General features: G+C 34.1%; 2 protein-coding genes across 3 annotated transcripts; both read left to right on the forward strand.

Annotated features, from left to right (window-relative positions):
• Positions 1-1,003: 1,003 nt before the first annotated feature.
• Positions 1,004-4,159, forward strand: LOC104889574 (protein DUF642 L-GALACTONO-1,4-LACTONE-RESPONSIVE GENE 2). Its single transcript, XM_010674832.3, has 3 exons — positions 1,004-1,208; positions 2,253-2,750; positions 3,531-4,159. The coding sequence occupies exons 1-3, from the start codon at positions 1,115-1,117 to the stop codon at positions 4,049-4,051; spliced, it is 1,113 nt and encodes a 370-aa protein (XP_010673134.1). The 5' UTR covers positions 1,004-1,114; the 3' UTR covers positions 4,052-4,159.
• A 4,934-nt stretch (positions 4,160-9,093) lies between these two features.
• LOC104889350 (protein DUF642 L-GALACTONO-1,4-LACTONE-RESPONSIVE GENE 2) lies at positions 9,094-12,668 on the forward strand. 2 transcript variants are annotated; one of them, XM_010674543.2, is made up of 3 exons: positions 9,094-9,294; positions 10,626-11,153; positions 12,055-12,668. In XM_010674543.2, exons 1-3 carry the CDS (start codon positions 9,201-9,203, stop codon positions 12,570-12,572), a joined length of 1,140 nt encoding a protein of 379 aa, XP_010672845.1. In that variant the 5' UTR covers positions 9,094-9,200; the 3' UTR covers positions 12,573-12,668. The 2 variants fall into 2 exon arrangements, with proteins under 2 accessions (XP_010672845.1, XP_010672846.1); XM_010674544.2 differs by having other exon boundaries at positions 10,626-11,123.
• Positions 12,669-14,604: the final 1,936 nt, after the last annotated feature.

Genomic DNA, 14,604 nt, shown 5'->3' on the forward strand with positions numbered 1-14,604 from the left:
TTAATACATTATTGTTTAAATGCATTAAAAAAAATTAGGATTGAAATATATAATAACAATTAAAAATTAAAATAAATGATCAACTTATCTAACTAATTCTGCCGAACAATTAAGCTAATCAGCACTTTATCAGTTTCAGTTATACCTTATCAATTACTGCTAAATAGTCTCTTCTCAGCTAACATTGCCAAACATACCCTAGATCAAATATACCCCTTTCCTTAATAATATCATAACCAAACAGCGGTAGATAGCTTTTTACAATAGTTATGAACCGAACAATTCTCCCCCACAAAGTATTGTCTTCTTTAGTCTACTGATTAGGGCATTACATTAGGCCAACTGTTCCAAAACCATACACAAAACCCAGACGGCCAGACTACGTGTACACTCCTATTAGATCCAACTATTAATTAATAAAGCTAAACGATCATAATGATCTTACAGGTGTTCTCTTCCCAAGAGAAGGAACTAAGGAAGTAACCAAGACAATATATAATACTCCCTTTTTTGTTTAAGTGACACATTTACATAGTATTTACTATTTACAGTTTAAACTTTAATTAGTTTTGGTGATTTACATTTTAGGAAAAATATATGTCATGTGGGATCTTATTAGATTCGTCTGAATGTGAATTTTTTTAATATCTTTTTATAATTTTTACTTATTAATAATTGAAGATATTAATGGTTAAAATAATGCATTGGCAAACGTGAAAACAAGAAATGTGTCACTTAAAAAGAAATGGAATTAGTATATATATATATATATATGCTCCAAAATTTTAATATACAGAAATGGAGATCGAGCTGTCTGAATAGAACCATACTCGAAGTTAAAGTTATTCGTTGACTACAAAGTTAAGAACTTCCCCAGATAGAAACTGCATTGTACAGACTACAGACTACAGAAACATGGCAAATTTAGAAAGAAAATGGAGGCAATCCAACATATCTCACGGCTTATATAGTGGACTCATTTCCGAGAGTTTTCTATTTCCTTTCGCTTCAATCCTAATGCCTTAGTGTATATATATTGCTAGTAATCTCATTGTTCAATATACAATTGCATAGTCTAGAAAGCTTCTTCTTCTCTCTCATTTTCTCTCTCAAAATGGCTTCATCTCCTCTTTATTTTCTTTTGGTATTCTTTTTTGTTAGCAGCGTAGATTTTTTTGCTTGGACAACCGATGCAACTACTCTTGATGGTGAGTTCGGCCATGGTGCAATATAGTTTTAGGTTTATTTCAGCAATAATATTTATATTAGGAGCTAGGGAGTATTAGCTCATAACAGGTATTGGGCATCCTTGATCACATGGAATAGTGCATATAGTTATATGTGGTTGGCTACACCTATATATAATGATGTGGCTAATTCACATATATATTTTATCCGTTCTTTTTTAAATGCAACATTTTTCTTATTTGGAAGTTTTAATTAATTGCAACGTTTCATTCTTTAGTTACTAGCCTTCTATGCACTCGATACGTCCGTCGATTGTCTGGGTCTGTTCTTAATAAATTTCATCTAGATATAATTTTAGAAGTGTGATTTATAATTATTGTTATACAAACTAATGTAAAGTGATTAGAAATTATAATGAACATCTAGATATAAGGTCTTATAGTCAATTTAATTTTGTAATTTTTTTAAATTAAATAACCATTTTTCTAATTGTGTCAAGTTACCTTGTTAATGCTTATTTAGTTTAATTTATTATTAGAATTTCGACCGCATCTTTAAATTAGGAAAGGATATATTGTAGAAAATTTGAATATCCAATTATATATTTAGCTAAGGACAAAAATGACTTTTTAAAAGGGGACACCATAGCTCCCCCCTTGGCTTATATAATAGAGATACTTGTTCACTATCTTTCTCCTATCACATGGCTCCCACTTTTTATCCTCTTCACACGAGTTTCTTAAAAAAAATCAATAGTATATTTGCAATAACTATAGAACGGAGGAATTATGTATAAGAATTACTTATAATTGTTGGAATTACTTATTACTATACTAAGTATTACTGATAATTATTGGGGTTACTTATGTCATTTGTTAGGTAACTTATTTTAAGGGTTGCTAATCAATATAATAGAGGTTACTTATATTATCTTGGGATCAATTATAATTTTTTGAGGTAACTTGTATAAATTGAAGAGGATATAAATTAGTCAAAGCTTAATTCAATAATCATCTCTAATTTTAATAATTAACATTAATTGAGAGTGAACTATCTATTTACAGGATATCTTCCAAATGGAAACTTTGAAGAGGGACCAAAGCCAACAAACATAAAGAAGACGGTAATCAAAGGGAAACACTCTCTCCCAAAGTGGGTGAAAAAGGGCATGGTCGAGTATGTATCAGGTGGGCCTCAACCAGGTGGCTTCTTTTTTGTAGTGCCACGTGGCGTCCATGCTGTAAGACTAGGGAATGAGGCATCTGTATCTCAATACGTGAGAGTTAAGAAAGGGTTATATTACTCTCTTACCTTCAGTGCAACAAGGACTTGTGCCCTAGAAGAAGTTTTAAGGGTTTCAGCTTCTAAAATCTCCACAGATTTACCCATTCAAACATTGTATAGTAGCAATGGAGGAGACACTTATGCTTGGGCTTTTCAAGCTATGTCTAACATTGTTAAGGTCACTTTTCACAACCCTGGTACAGAAGAAGACCCTACTTGTGGGCCTCTCTTGGACGATGTTGCAATAAAAGAGATGATGCCACTCCTTAAACCCATTGGTAAGTTCATCTTTATAGTTTCAATTTAATAAGAAAGATAAGGGTAACCTTAAGGGTTAACAACCCTTAGTTTATGTGAGAGATTAAGGCTTCGTTCGGTAGGGTGTAAAACATTTCCAATGTAAAATGATTTTCATGGAAAACAATTTACAATGGAAAACACAATTCCAAAATTAGTTTTCCGTTGTTTGGTTTCATGTAAGGAAAATGATGAAATGAAAGGAAAAGTAAGGAGGTAGTGAGAAAAGTATACAAGAGAGATAAGTAAAACAATTTTCCCTTCATTTTGAAAGGAAAATGGTTTTCCATAATTGGGAGAGTAATTTTATCCCAAGGAAAAATGGTTTTACACTCTTTTGCCAACCAAACAATGTAAAACTGAAAATGGAGGAAAACAGTTTTTCGGAAAAACGTTTTACGCCCTAGTACACGTAAGAGAAAACATTATAAATGCAATAGATTGTGCCAAATTTAATATTACTTTCTCAAGATCTCTCATAAAAGATACATATTATCAATCCTTAATAGGGTCGTTATTTAATTATTTTCTATAAGGTTTTTTTACTACTCTTTATTTCCTATTATAAGGCACTTAGAATGTCCCGAAATCAAACCTCGTCTATTCATAAATCTTGTATATTAAAAGTTAATTTTCCTAGTTTTCAACTTTCACAAAAACTGAGAAACCAAAAGAAAAAACGACAACGAACAAGTCTTTAATTACCTTGATTTTTTATACTAACACATGAATAACTACAACAATATTTTTTTTTGTTTCAGGAAATATAGTAAAAAATGGAGACTTTGAAATCGGTCCACATGTATTCAAGAATTTCTCAACAGGAGTCCTTCTCCTTCCACATTCCCATGATGTCATCTCTCCACTTCCTGGCTGGATTATTGAATCACTGAAACCTGTCAAATATATTGACTCAACACACTTCTTTGTGCCCTCAGGATCCTTTGCTATTGAATTAGTAGGAGGAAGAGAAAGTGCTATAGCTCAAATCATAAGAACAATACCAGACAAATTCTACCTTCTCACCTTCAAAGTTGGAGATGCCAAAAATGGATGCCATGGATCAATGTTAGTGGAAGCATTCGCGGCCGAAGAAAATACTAAAGTTAGCTATGATTCTCAAGGAAAGGGTGGTTTCACTTCTACAAGTCTCAAGTTCCAAGCTATCTCAACTAGAACTAGATTAACATTTTGGAGTTCGTTTTATCATACTAAATTTGATGATCTTAGCCACATGTGTGGTCCAGTCTTGGATGATATCAGGGTTGTACCTCTTCATTAATTCAAAGAGAAGAAAAGATTATTATATATGTTGAATAATGATTCAAGATTATTGTAGATGTAAGATTTCTATGAGAAATTCGAGCAACTAAATTGTGTGTAGATTAAAGATTATGTTGTATTATTATAAGTGATTGTATCATGTATTGAAAATTCAAGTCCTTGAAACAAATAAATCGATTGTGAGATTATTGTTAGATTTTACAGGAGTCATTTACCTTTTTGCATTAGTATCTTGGCAAAATCTTGATAGCATATTATAGAGAGTTGTCAGTTGTCACTAGGGTTCGTAAGCATTGTAGTAAGGCCAAGGCCTTGTAATTGGGTGTTTTTTTTCTTTTTGTATCAATGGAATTGGTCCTTTCAAGTTCGTCTTTGAATAATGGGACTATTAGAGATCTTTTGAGATTATATCAAGGTATTCGTCTTCCAACCTATGGCGATGGAACATGAGTGTAAACAAAACGCGTCATACTGACATATGTGTTGAAGACTGAAGATATATGTAGGGCTCTAGTGTAGTATGAGCACTTCTGTATATAGTATAGTAGCTTTGTGTGTGCGGAGTGATGAGATCTAAGCATAACTTTTCTCCTTGTTGTGACAAGGGTCTATTTCCAGCTTTTTCTTGTAATCTCCTAAACTGATGTGGCTAGGTTTCCTAGGAGGATTCTCCTCTATTTAAGGTCAGCTGGTCTCATTGTAGCTGTTATGACAAAAATGAATGAAATCACAACAAAAAGGTAGTTTTACTGGAATGCTGATGAACTTACTGCTTCTATGATATTTTCTTTCACTCTCAACAAATGAAATTCCTCATCTATTATCATGATATTAGATCTACAACTTAATCTTCAACAGAAATTCACTATTAAGTTCAAAAATCTCGTCTTTAATTAATTTAGCGTGTGATATTGTTAATACAACTGCTAGTTGTAGTAAAAATATTCTTCCCCGCCATCATTTCTCTCTTATGAGATTAGTGTTGCTAGCTGTATCTTTTCATGACCAGAAAGAAAAACAAGAAGGAAACCACGACTACAACCTCCTTAGATGTGACCAGTCCTCTATATCTTCACCCTTGAGAAAAAAGCAACTCTGTGAGTATAGAAAAACTCCAGAAATCCTCCAACTATAGGTCATGGAGAAGGTCCTTTGAAATTTGCCTTGCTTCCAAGAGAAAGTTAGGGGTTGTAACTAGAGTTGTGAAGAGAGATGGGTCTGATAAGTGAAGCAAGACCACTGGGATACTTGCAATAGTAGTATGATAATATCATGGCTTCTTGTATCTATGACTGATCCTATAAAGTGATCAGTGATGTTTGTAACTGACTGTGCAAAAAATATGGAGAGAACTGGAGCAGAGATATCTTGCAACTAATTGAGCTAGAAAATACAAGATAAGCAAAGACATTTATGAGACAAAACAGAATGTTAGAATCATATCTGAATATTACACTGACATGAAGATACTATGGGAAGAACTAAAACTCTCACTATACCCTCCTATAACACAAGTGACAATTGAAGTTAGTGTATATGTTGAAGCATTGAATCTTCAATAGGAACAGCAGAAGATCTTTCAATTCCTAAATGGGCTGGATGAGTCTTATGGGACTCTGAGAAGCAATTTAATTACTAATGGTCTCATCACTTCCTAATGTTGATAGTGCTTGTTGCACTCTAACATAGGAGGAATCTCAGAGAGAAATACACTCTAGTGTGAAAGGACAAAAGGAAATGATTGTTATGTATAGCAAATCCCTTAACATTGTGTCTTGAATAGCTTGTGGGAAACAAGGCCTTGTTAGTGAGAAATGTTGGACTGGGATTGGTTATCCACCAACACATCCCATGTATAAGGGAAAAGGAAGAGATAATTATGGCAAGAAATCTGCAGGGAACACATCTAGAGGTGGTCAAAGATGGAACAAAGGTAGGAAAGTGAGAATAGTTGCAATGTGAAGAGTGAAGGAGGGTTCAACTCTAGTCACATGGAGCTAACATACATCAATTGAGAAGCTTCTAAAAATGTTGATGAGTTCTAAAAATGAAATAGAAAATGCATCTGATGATGACATGGATCTTGCCTACTCTAACATGGTGAGCTGCTACCTTGCCAACACAAGTGACGATAGCCAGTGGACCATTGACAATGGTGCTTCACATCATATGACAGGCAACATGGAAACACTTGTGAATGTGAAAAAATGGAACAAAGAACCCAAGATAAATCTGTCAACTGGTGAAACCTCCAACATCACTCAAGTAGGTGATGTAATCTTGAGAAACAATCTGATGACATTAAGAAATGTGTTATATGTTCCATCCTTCAAACACAACTTAATTTCTATTTAGAAAGTGCCTCGAAATGGCCGGGAATTGCAAAGTTATTTTTCACCCTAAACTCTGCATCTTTGAGAACAGCTCAAACCACTCACTCATGGGGTTAGGAAGAGTTCAAATGGACTTTATTATCTTGTTGATGAATATATAGAAGGATTAGTGGAGAAACTGAACTGCAACAAAGAAAAGAAGAAAGATGAGAAACACTCATGTGCTGTCACAATTAGAGAACTGGAGTTACCAGCCAATGTTGCAGATAGCAAGAAGATGAGTGCATCTTCCATATGGCACATGAGACTGGGACATGCTCCCATGAAGAAATAAGTGAAATACAAGGCTTGAAAGGGTTTGACAAACACAATGATGAGTTATGTTTTCATCTATCCTCTTGCAAAACTAACCAAGAGTCCCTTCCAAGTCAGTGAGGGAACAAGCAAAAGTATGGCATAGGCCATAGACTATGAGGACACATTTGCTCCTGTAGCTAAGCTAGCAACTGTGAGATCCCTACTTATTGTTTCAGCTATTAAAGATTAGTCAGTTCACCAAATGGATGTTAAAAACGCCTTCTTGCATGGTGATTTACATGAAACTTTATTCATGAAGCTCCCTCCAGGTTACTCTAAGTATGGTAATAGAGTCAAGCTTCAAGCCCAGGGGTAGCAATGCGCTACAAAGAAAGTGCTGAAATGGTCTGCTTTGTATGGGTTCAAATAGGCCTCTAGACAGTGGTTCTTCCAAGTTAATTAAAGCTCAGCTCTAAAAGGCAACCACTTTGAACAATCCAAGTTAGATTACTCTCTTTGCACAAAAAAAAAAAAAAAAAAAAAACTCAAGGATGCAATCTCACCCGCATCTAATTATACGAACATGACTTTCTTCTAACTGCAGCTGGCAACAGTGAAGAAGTTATTGCTGAAGCCAAACTTCTTCTCTCAGACCACTTTCATATGAAGGACATGGGACCATTGGTGAGTTACTTTCTTGGAATAGAGGTGGATAAATCTCACAGGGGGGTTTTCCTATCTCAAAAGAAGTATGTGCAAGATATACTTAAGGAGTATAATCTGGAATATTGTAAGGTTCTAAAACTTCTCATGGACACTCATGAAAAACTCACTGCTGATACTGGTCATCCTTTACAACGATCCAGAAAAATACCAGAGGCTCATTGGCCAGTTAATCTACCTTACAATTACTAGACCTGATATAGCTTTTATTGTTCATGTATTAAGAAAATTTGTGCATCAACCTACTACTGCTCACTATCAAGCAGGGATCAGGGTGCTCAGATACCTCGCAAGTTGTCCTAGTCAAGGCACCTTTCTAGCAAGAGACTCAGAAGCTCTCCTCACTGCCTACTATGACTCAGACTGGGCAGGTGTGTTAGTGTGTATCTATATCTGGATTGTGCATTGTTCTTGGAAGCTCACCTATCTCATGGAAATCAAAGAGACAATCAGTTGTTGCCAGATCAACAACATAGACTGAGTACAGATCAATGGCACTCATTGTGTGTAAAGTAATGTGGCTCACACAGCTTCTCAAAGACCTAGGCACAAAGAAGCTAGGCACAACGGTGATAAAGTGTGACAACCAAGATGCCCTAGCCATTGTAGCCAACCCTGTTCACCATGAAAAGACAAAACATGTTGACATAGATTGTCATTTCATCAGAGACAAAACTAGGGCTGCTTATCAGTTGAGTCGAGCTAGCCCGAACTAAGGTTTATATTCAGATAGTGTTTGTTTATATTTATTCGAGCTCGAGCCGAGCTTTGACCAAACGTTTACCAAGCCGGGTTTCAACTATTCACGAGCAGACTTGACTCGATATTACCCCTAGTTTACATATTTTAATTTTTTTTCTTTTTCTTTTTAAAATTTTTGAGATTAGTAGGTCTCTTTTGTTACAATGATAACATATAATTGTGTAATATCTAGGATAAATATATTTATGGATATACATAAATATATTATTTTTCTATTTAAAAGAATAATTAAGTTGTTCACGACTTTTCGAGTCGAGCCACTACGAACAGAGCGTTGATCGAGTTGTGACCAAGTCGAGTTCGAACTGTTCATGAACAGGTCAAGTGATTACTATCCCTAGTCTGAACAATCAATTCGTATGTGTGAGACACACACAAACAAAGAAAAAAAAAAGTATAAGGGAAGAGAAAGACAGTTAGTTATTGCACGCATGGCATTTCAAGGATTTCCATCTAGGAATAAGGGTGACAAAATCACCTATTTGACCTATATACATCTTTCGGAACAGCAATTTCTCAGGTGAACCAGCTACACAATATTCTTCATACAAAAGCAATATATACTTCATAATTTTTAATCTTAATGGAAAGAAAAAACTTATACTTCTACACCAATTGAATCAAGGTGCAGTTTCATGTGATCAATGTATATAAAATCATATTGACAATTCCCAAATGTAGTACTGGTGCAGAAACCAAGCAATAATTAAGATGAAATTAAAGAATAACTTAATTATGAAGCAACTGTATATTATCTTAACCTCTAAAAATGAAGAGAGGGCAAAAATATATACTAGAGAGGAGACAATCCAGCAAATGTTACGCCTAATTTGGTGGACTCACTCACTAGATGATTCCATTCCTTACACTGAATTTTCTCTCTCCTCATAATTGTTGTAGTTGTATATATCATCAGTCTCAGTTTTCATTGCAATTGCACATTCTTCAGACTTATTGAGAGCACTCTCTAACTATCTGATCTCTCTCTTTTTTCTCGTTTTCTGGGTGTGTGTGCGTAGATTGCATCACACAATGGCATTATCGTCTTTTTACGTTGTGCTTCTCTTGGTGATGATAAGCAGCAGTGATTATATTGCTTCTTTGGTTTATGCTACTACTCCTGATGGTTAGTTTCGCCTCTTCTCTTTATACTCTCTTTTTACATGTTTCTTAGGTTCATTATACAAAAAAGATTGGTATAGTACAGTGCATTTGATTAATCGTATTTTTTGCAGTCATATATAATATATATACCCTCCTCTCTTACAAGTCTAGCCCGCTAACCTGACTGGATTGACCTGTGCGAGGTTCTGATCGTATAGGGCAATTCATCTCACCAATCCAAAAAAAAAAATATAATATGATTTTCTTTGTTTAAAAGGATCAACTTTTATTGTAGTTAATTAAGATAAGAAGTACTCATAGGAATGTGCTATAGGCTATAGCAAGAACTAATACACGAATCTTTTATCTCTGATCTCAAAGTTTAGTTATTGGAGTATGAGTATTAAAAGTTTTTGACAGGCACAATGTAGTAAATCTGAACTTATATGCTCAATATACATGTCTACTACTATACCAGCCATTTAATTTAGTTGTGAGTGCTTGTATATAACATATATGTCGATACTTGATACCTTCAATTTTTTCACGGTATATTATGAGTTCTTCATAATTAATCAAGATGATCACCAAATTGTTATTTCTTATCTCTAATATCTACTCACTTGCTATTTGAGAATCAAAGTTCAAAAACTCCAAAGTATATGAGAAAAAGGTATAAGACATAAGATATACTTAAATCTGCTTTCATGTATATATTCAAACTGTTAATTACTTCCTCTGTTTCATAATAAGTGAAACACTTCTCTTTTTTTTTATGTGAGAGCGGTTTTAGAGAAGTACTGTTTCACTTAGGGTGCGTCCTCCTCAACTTAAAAAATTAAGTTTCAGGTCCAATAAGTTCAGATAAGTTGCAATAAGGTCCAATCAGGACAATAAGTTACAATCAAGTCTAATAAGGTCCAATAAATTCCAATCAGGTTCAATAAGTTCAAATCAGGTGTAATAAGTTTCAATAAGTTCCAATCATGTCTAATCAGGTCCAATAAAGTCCAAATAGTCAATGTTCAATAAACATTTGTATTATTGTCCATTATTTTATTATGAAATGGAGGAAGTATAATATTTACTATTAGTACATAATTAAAAATAATTAATGATTAAAATTATGCATTAAAACTCGTAAATCAATCTCTTGATCAATTATATCAGTTCAAGTCTCTTACTTTTTAATACCTTCTGTTCAATTGATCTACTAGCACGCACAATACTACCCCTCATGACATACATGACATATACGCATGTTAATCTACTACTTTTTTTTTCTTTTAGGAGTGTCAGTCTACTACTTTAATTTGCTGAATACTTGAACCTAAAACATTTCCAAATTTACAGGATTTTTCCCAAATGGAAACTTTGAACAAGGACCAAAGCCATCAAACATGCAGAAGACAGTAATCATTGGTAAAAATTCCCTCCCTATGTGGGAAATCAATGGCTTAGTAGAGTTCATATCAGGTGGGCCCCAACCAGGTGGATTCTACTTCAATGTTCCACGTGATGTGCACGCGATAAGATTAGGAAATGAGGCATCTATCTCCCAAGAATTGAAACTAAACAAAGATTCATTCTACTCAATTACTTTCAGCACAACAAGAACTTGTGCACAAGAAGAGGTTATAAGGGTGGCAGCTTCTGGAGAGTCAGTAGATCTTCCTATTCAAACATTATATAATAGTGATGGAGGTGACACTTATGCTTGGGGTTTTAAGGCAACTTCTACTAATGTTAAGATCACTTTCAAGAACCCTGGTGTAGAGGAGGATCCAACATGTGGCCCACTTTTGGATGCTATTGCAATCAAGGAGATAAAATTGCCACACTACAGCCAAGGTAGTTTCTTGCTAAAACCACATTTTAAGGGTACGTGTTTAGTACAAAAAACAATATATATATATATATATATATATATATATATATATATATATATATATATATTTCCTCCGTTCCATAATAAGTGAAACATAGGAATTGGGCACAAGATTTAATAAACATCACTTTCAAAAGCCAAAAAGTTATAAAACACCCTTATTATTATCAAAAAGAGGAGAGAGAAAAGCAAATCACACAAGGTTGTGATGGGCACTCTTGTCATTTTGTCACTTTCTTTTATCCATTTAAGGTATGTTTCACTTATTTTGAAACATTCTAAAATAGTAAGTGTTTCACTTATTATAGAACGGAGGAAGTATGAATTATTGCTTTGTTATTTTAGAAATATATATTGATCGTTTTAAAGTCAAGAATTGTATATGTTGTAATATAATTTCAAAAAATTGCAAGTACTATGAAATATGAACAATATATTTTAAAGCTTAAAGTTTTTAGGTGGTTATCCCTTTTTTTGGACTCGACGCTCCTGTTCCTACTCCATGAGTATTCTTAGTCTTATGAGATAGGAGCCCTACATGGTCCATTGTTCAAATGAAAAAAATCAATATATCCTAATAGTTTTACATGTACTCAAGTCTGTTTTTTTTTTTTTTTTTCAACTAATGACCCCAAGTTTTGAAGATGATATATGACAAAGACAAACTTATTTAGACGAATATTCATATATGTAACGTCGTTAACTTATGATAGAGCTTAGATTCAAGACATGTCAACAAATTCGGTAATTATATAATACGGATGGTTCTGGTAGATTAATGGTTTTGTTTTACATCTAGCACTATAATAGATGCATAAATTCCTTTATGATTCTATTAGATTAAACTATATAAACTTATTCCTAAATATGTATATATACCACTTTGCTTTGCAGGTAACATAGTTAAAAATGGAGATTTTGAAATCGGTCCATATGTATTTGAGAAATACTCTACTGGGGTTCTCCTATCTCCACACCCCCATCACTTTGTCTCTCCAATCCCTGGTTGGATCATTGAATCACTAAAACCAGTCAAGTACATCGATTCGAAACACTACGATGTGCCCAAAGGATCATCAGCTGTTGAATTGGTTGGAGGAAGAGAAAGTGCTATTGCTCAAATCATATATACCAAAGTTAACCAATTCTACTTACTAACTTTTAAAGTTGGGGATGCCAAAAATGGATGTCATGGTTCAATGGTAGTAGAAGCATTTGCTGCCAAGGAAACTGTTAAAGTTCATTTCAATTCTGAAGCAAAAGGTGGATTTACAACTGCAAGTCTTAAGTTTCAAGCAATCTCAACTAGAACTAGGTTGACATTTTGGAGTGCTTTTTATCATACTAGACTTGATGATTTCAGCTATATGTGTGGTCCTGTTTTAGATGATGTTAAGGTTATAAGCGTTTAGTAATTATGAGTTGACAAATTGAGTGTCATGTAATGCAATTATATTTAAGGTTTATTTACTATAATAATAATATAATTTTGTAAGAGGCTTAATAAATTAAGTTGTATTCTTCGGAAAAAAAAAGTTTCAAATTACACAAATTCTTATATGTGGTCAGCCATACTTATATTTATAGGTGTGATTGGCGGATTGGCCCATATATAAAGTTCATCCTCTTCTTCCTTCATATATATAAAGCTCATCCTCTTCTTCCTTGCTCTTTCTCATGATTTTCTTATCTCTCTCTTCTCTCTTATGATTTCCCATTTTCTTCGTCACTCGAATACTTGACAACTTTTACCCAAGATACAACGGAAACTCTCCTTGTTTGCTTCCCAAACTCGTGTCAAATTTCATAGGATTTCGAGTTACTTTTGTCGATATTTGCACAAAAATTAAGGTGAACTTTGAAACCTTCGTTCTCCAAGCATACTTCGAGATGTTTGAAGTTTCTTGAGCCTAAACGGTAATACTCCCTATTTTTTTTAATGTGATAAAATTTCATAAAGTTTCGAGTTGATATGATAAGATCTTGAAGCAGAAGTTTGAAACTGGTATAAAATCACTAGGAATCGGACCCGTTGGAGTAAACCGTTAACTATGATAAATTGGGATTTAATTTTTGTGTGAATTTTAATTGAATGCTTATAACATCTGGACCTAGTTCGTGTCAAAATTTCATAGGATTTATAGTTATTTTCATCAAATTATAGGAATTCTAACCATAAAAATATTATATGAGTAACCTAGTTTAAATCATAAGAGCTCGTTTAGTCATTCAAGTAATGTCATTTAATCAAGTTATAGGATAATATTTGCTAGTTAGCTCATGCACACCTAATGGTACAATGTTACAATGGTGATTGTCCGTGTAACATCCCCAAAATCCATACACGTCTAAACTACGTTGCATCGACTTTGGGAGTGTTACCACAGTGGTGAAACACAAGGTGTATGAGGGCTGACTAAGTTCCATGCCGGTCCTGAAGAACCGCTAACGACTGTCATGGTCAATTCATGTACGAAAGGACCGTTGACTATGTCATGCCGGCTTTATTAGGATACCTTGGCGGTGCTCCTAATATAATTTGGGCCATTCTCAGATGGGTGTGGGTCTGATCCAGTATTTATCTAATGCACCTATGGGCCTGAAGATAAGTATTGAAAAGAATAGAATTATATCCAACCAATAGGAGCAGAATCCTATCTTAGCAAGGACACTGTCGTTCCTATATAATCCCCCTGATCCGAGTCATAAGGTACGTTCACATACACCAATATACTCTACCTGAGATATACCGGCTATTACCCTTTACTGACTTAGGCATCGGAGGGGCGTTCTGTAACACCCCCAAATTTTTCTCTTTTGGAAAACTTATTTTAATATAAAACTACTTGAGAAACTTGGGAGTATTACAGCCACGTGATAACGTTAAAGGCTTTAATGCTAACTACTAACTGAACTTTAAACTAATGCAGCGGAATAACTGAACTAACTTCTCTTTATAAATATAAACTTTATTGTACAACTATATAACAATACAAATAACAACTCCTTGACTAATTATGATTCCTCACTAGCTCCCCCATACGAAGTATGCATCATATCAACCTGTAAATTCTGCTCACCAAAAGGGTCATCACAGGGACAAAGCCATAAAACAAAACAAAATGCGTATCAGTAAAAATACTGAGTACATGTATATGCGGAATATTAAACACTTTATTTAATTAAACTTTTGAAATATTTAATTTCAAAAAACCTTTCTGGATACTTGTTAATACTTGTATAATATAAAGTATATAACTTTGATAAAAATCCATTTCCTTGCCTAGGTACCTTGCCTAAAGTGTGCACACCCCCAAGTTTAGTATTCCTTACCGAGTCTATTACGAGGGGAACTACCTTGTCCACATGACTTATACAAAAAGTACATGGGTAAATAATATAATAGCTACCGTTCTTGCTAATAAATAACAAGCCGTGGCCTCT

This window comes from Beta vulgaris, chromosome 3, assembly GCF_026745355.1.
Source record: "Beta vulgaris subsp. vulgaris cultivar EL10 chromosome 3, EL10.2, whole genome shotgun sequence".
Classification (NCBI taxonomy): Eukaryota; Viridiplantae; Streptophyta; class Magnoliopsida; order Caryophyllales; family Amaranthaceae; genus Beta; species Beta vulgaris.